General features: G+C 25.4%; 1 protein-coding gene across 1 annotated transcript; it reads right to left on the bottom strand.

The window, feature by feature from the left end:
• Positions 1–815: 815 nt before the first annotated feature.
• LOC145832367 (uncharacterized) lies at positions 816–3,538 on the bottom strand. Its single transcript, XM_082939686.1, has 3 exons — positions 3,345–3,538; positions 1,925–2,066; positions 816–1,004 (listed from the first exon to the last, which is right to left on the bottom strand). Exons 1-3 carry the CDS (start codon positions 3,536–3,538, stop codon positions 816–818), a joined length of 525 nt encoding a protein of 174 aa, XP_082795812.1.
• Positions 3,539–5,026: the final 1,488 nt, after the last annotated feature.

The raw sequence follows: 5,026 nt of genomic DNA, 5'->3' as shown, positions 1-5,026 counted from the left end.
GTCTTAGTGTAATAAAGAAAAGAACTGTTTAAATTTATTATCATTTTATGTACAACTATAAATGTTTTAACATATACTGTTACTCTTTTATCATTTGACAGAGCTTTAGAAAACTAAGAGTAAATGTGGCAGAAATTAAAAAGGTTATAAACATGATTTCACAAAAGTTAAGTACATCAAAAGTTGCTAAAGTATATAAAGATTTAGAACAGTTGCAACTTTACGAGTAAAATAGGCTAATATATTTATTATTTTAATATTTTAATAAAAAAAAGTTTTTACTTTAAAACTTTTATTAAAAAAAAATTTTGGTATCGATAAACAAATTATACTTAATTAATATATTCTATCGTAAGGCATATAGCTCGATGACTGAAAAGTCATTGTGTCATGGTGTACTGACAAAACTTTTAGGGTCAGTTTAATTTTCGTCTTCAATAAACTACATACATACAGCTTGGTATTTTTTTAGAATATTCATCACATAAGACAAAATCTAGTAACTTTCGAACCTAGACGCAAAAAAACTTTCGATCTAGAAATTTATTTTAATTGTACAAAATATAGGGATAATATAATGTTTTGGTTTAGTTAAAATCAAAGTTTAAATATTAAAGTTATCAAAGATGTGTTAATTTGGAAATAGGTTTATTGTAAAATTAACAAGCATTTTTGTATAAATCAGAGTTAGTCAAGTCTAGCAAGTCAGAGTCAAAAAATGAGTTGTAAAATAGAAATTTAAAATCATTACTGTTTCTTAAACAGTTATTCTTTTTAAGTTTTCAAAACACAGACTTTTTAAAGTTGCAAAAAAGTTAAAGGTCATCGTCATCTGAATCTTCGTTTCTGTTTTCAAACTTGTAATAGCCCCGATTATCTTTGGTGACGGGAGTGTCTTCTAACTCGATGCAAGAGTCTCTTAAACTTAAAACTTTATCTAAGACTTCATCTATGCATAAGTCGATATCTATTTCATCGAGCTCAATTTTTGTGGGAATCTTAACCTGAAGTATTTATATACGGTTATAAAATAAGGAGAGCTTTTTTAGTGTAATTGACTCGCCAACTACAAAATTAGTCCTTGCATAGATTTAACAAGTTTAAAATATAAAAACAAACAAAAACTTTTACACATAAAAAGCGAATGTAAATCATGTTGAAGAACTAAAATAAAGCCGAAAACTATTTTTAGAAAGTCTTAAATGTTTGATACTACCTTGTTTTATTTCAAAACTAATAACTTTTAGTATATCAAATCTTATTGGTTCTTTAAACTAATTCTGTTGTTTAAAGTATGTAGTTTGAGTTAGTAATTTAAGGTTTAATGTTATTATATTTTATCAAAAATTTAATAAAGTTTCTAAAATACTTAAACTAATTTGAAGAAATATTTTATGTTTTGTTTGCTAAATTCATGGCTTTTCTTAATTTTTTTCTATTGTATCAAGTACTAAAAAGTCAAACTTTTTATTTTAGTATTAATCTTATCTACTAAATTTGGCTCTCTAATTATTAGTAGGCTCGATTAAGCGTATAAGCTCTTTTTAGGTTTGGTTAGTATGGTTTTCTTTTTATTGTATGTAAAATTTCAAGGTGTCGTCAATGGTTAAAGTGTGACTACCATAAGTTAGTCATCAAAGTGTTTACGTTGTTTAAACGTTCTTAATTCATCATTGATTACTCAAAATTTTTAATATTTAAAAAATGATAACAGTTAGCTTTGCTTTAAAGAACTTTTTTTTTATTTTAGACATAATCAACTTTGTTTTTAGACAATAAAAATTGATATGCTGTAAATTCTTTTGAATCTTTACGCTAAGTAAAGTTTTTTTTTAATCTTGTCCCGTCGTTACAAAACTTTAATCATTGCTTTTAGAAACAAAAGTACTACTAGCTCTATTGGTAACATGACATATATTTTCACCTTAGCACAGAAGCTTATCCAGCCAGAGCCGCTCAGCATTTTTATTGTATTAGAAGTCTTACTTCCGACCCACTTCACAGCGATAAGTTTATCTTTTGAAATGTTCTCTCCACTCTTGAAGCGCAAGTTCAAAACAGCATACCTATAAATGAATACTTTACAGTACAATTTAGATTTTACTACAAAACAGAAAGTTTTAAGACATGTTCGTTTTTCGAAATAACATCTAAGCATAGTCAAGTAATCACTTTTACCACGTTAAGAATAAAAATTTAAAGTTTATATTAGTGTAAATAAGAAACAGAACATATCTTAAGAATTTTATTAAAAAGCACTATGAGAACTTTATAAGCTACCTGAAGTGAACGTGAAACCAAAGTAGAACTAAAGTTTTAATGTATTTCAAAAACAATAAATTCTAAACTTTCAAGAACAGAATTTGCTAGAAGTATGAAAAAAAACGGAATTGTTTAATTATAAAAATACATGAATTTACTTTAAACTCAGCAAAAGTTATCATAAAATAAAAGTATGATATATGAAGCTATTTTGTAAATTAAACATTTTTTTATAGCTCTTAAAGTCTGTCAATTGAATATACAAGACTTGTACTTTTTCTATAGAGATCACTAAAACTGCTAAACAAAGTTACTGTTATTTTGTTGCTGTGGGAAACTCATAGTGGCGTAATTTTATGTTTGTTTTTCTTTAAAAAAAATTGTACTAAAACACATTCAATTATCTTTATATTGTTCGCCAGCTTTTTTTTCCGTAGTTCAAAACAGACTAGATTTTTAGATATTATACAAAATATGTCCGTTTTTTCAAAGTTGATATAACATAAATATTTAAAACTATATGCGTAACATTTTTTAAGAAGTAAACCGTTTTTTCAACTTATTTAAAAAAAAAGTCTTATACGTGTACAAGTTTGAGCAAAAACATCAGAAAAAACAATTAAAATTTTAAATATTCATCAATGTTTCCTAAATTTCGAAAGATGCGAAGTCACATGCTGGTATAAAAGTCGATAAACTTATATTTTACACTGCCTACTTACTAATATTTGATTAATTTATACTTAGCTTCTTTTATTTTTGTTATTAAAAACAAACATTGACAACTTCTACCGACAGCACTCTGCTAACCTAAATTCATAGAATTATCTATAAAGCTTCAACTGAACGGAATTTCATATTTCGAAAGCTACTGTATTTTTGAATAATTTTAAAAATATTGTGTTTTAAATTACCTTTAACCTAGTTTTATTTTATTCTTTTTTAAGATAAAATTAAGAAAAGAGTTATATAAACATAAAGAATACTTAAATTTGATATATTGTAAGTAATTTATTTCTTATATTTTAAATCTAGTTCAGTTGTGATTGTAATGTATAAAAAATGTATAAAACATTTATAACCTAGCATATTTTACATCAAATGATGTAGCGATCGATCTGTAAAGATGTTTTTTAGAATTTTTGGGGAAACTTTTTAGTATGGAAAGCTTGTTTGTTTCTAAAACTCCTAACACCAAACCGTCTAAATGGTTGCTTTGAACTTTTTTACATGCATCTATAATCTCTGGTGATATGACTAAACCAGATCTAACCATTTTAAACTATATTTCTTGATATAAATCACTGTGAAAAAATTAACTTATTTAAACGAAAAAATTGATATGTCATTAACTTATTTTTTATCTTATAATATGTTCTTCTATTCGTATTATTGAAAGTAGTTTATTGTTATTAACATAATACAGTAATATGCCACGTAAATTCGCACTCTCATAAGTGTATATGTCGTTTATCTTCGGCATTTTCAAAAAACCTTAAACTAAACAACTAGTTAAGCATATTTATTTTATACCAGAGCTCCTTTTTGGAAAACTATCAGTTCAGAACTAATTTTTCATACTAAATTAATTTTTGGGAGGATATTGCCTCCCTAATCGCTCAACTAGTTTAATAACTATTGTTCTATAAGTTAGATTATTCTTAGTCAAGGTTACTTTTTTTTTTAACTGAAATTTCTTTTTTAATGTTTTCTTACTTTTAAGGCTAATCTATTAGCTTTGTGAAAATATGTCTAGAAAAAAAAAGTTTATTACTACTAAATATTGTAGTCTAGCTAGTTCTAAAATTTATCTTGACTTTTCTAATTGCATGTAAATTTAAATTTACTAAATCTGTACGTGTAAAAAGCATACACTTTAAACCTTGGATTTAAATTGGGTTTTGATAGGTTTTTTGTCAGTTTTACAGTTTTTAGCAACATTATTATACGAATTATACACTCCAAACAGCTTCTAACTTTTGACTTGGGTTAGCATGCGCAGTTACTTGGTAAGTTATTGTGGTTGTTTATCGTTTTGTATATAAATAAAAATATGTACTAACAATTTTACAATTTATTTCAAACTAAACAAAAGTTAGATAATAAAAAAAAATATATACACTGTTATGCTTTAGTAATGATAAAAAAATGCTCGGCTATGAAATATATTTCCTCAGAAAGTAACAAACTGAACATTTTTTGCTCCAAAGTACTTGTGGTATCAGCTTACAACAGTAAACTGTAAAAAATAATCTCTTCTCAAGTATATAGTCAAACACAAAATATTATATAATGCAACTAAACCGAAATAAATCTCAGCATTCTGTTATGTTTTATCTGTTAAGAAAAGTGTACTCAATGCTTTTTATTTAATAAATGAGAGGAATACAAGTCAGTATATAGTTACTAAGCTAGTGACGTTTAAGTGACTAACGGCTACCTACGCAGTTTGTCACGTTTCTTGTGTATCTTATAAAAGTTTAATGTTATTTAAAAAATGGATAGTACTTATTTTAAAAAGTAATAAATTTAATTACAAACTATTGAATTAAATTACATTTCAACGATCGAAAAAAGATTACAATAAATAAAGATTTTAATTAGAAGTATTAAAGTTTTAATGATTAAAAAAAGTTCTATTGAGTTCTGGTCATTAAAAAAAGTGTGTGATAATGGTTACAAGTTAATAGTTTTTCATAAACAAATACTAATTAGTAAATATTTTAAACTTACCCATTTAAAACAGTGTAGGTGTTACAGTTTT

This window comes from Thalia democratica, chromosome 3, assembly GCF_965202585.1.
Source record: "Thalia democratica chromosome 3, ktThaDemo2.hap1.1, whole genome shotgun sequence".
Lineage (NCBI taxonomy): Eukaryota > Metazoa > Chordata > Thaliacea > Salpida > Salpidae > Thalia > Thalia democratica.
The sequence above is the reverse complement of the archived record's forward strand: the minus strand, read 5'-3'. Positions and strand labels throughout refer to the sequence as shown.

Excerpts from the sequence above, each read along its gene's own strand:
- LOC145832367 (XM_082939686.1), bottom strand. The coding sequence starts at position 3,538 with ATGGTTAGATCTGGTTTAGTCATATCACCAGAGATTATAGATGCATGT. Across the intron at positions 2,067-3,344 it reads TTTGATGTAAAATATGCTAG|GTATGCTGTTTTGAACTTGC; the intron begins GTTATAAATGTT and ends ATTCATTTATAG. Across the intron at positions 1,005-1,924 it reads GGATAAGCTTCTGTGCTAAG|GTTAAGATTCCCACAAAAAT; the intron begins GTGAAAATATAT and ends TAAATACTTCAG.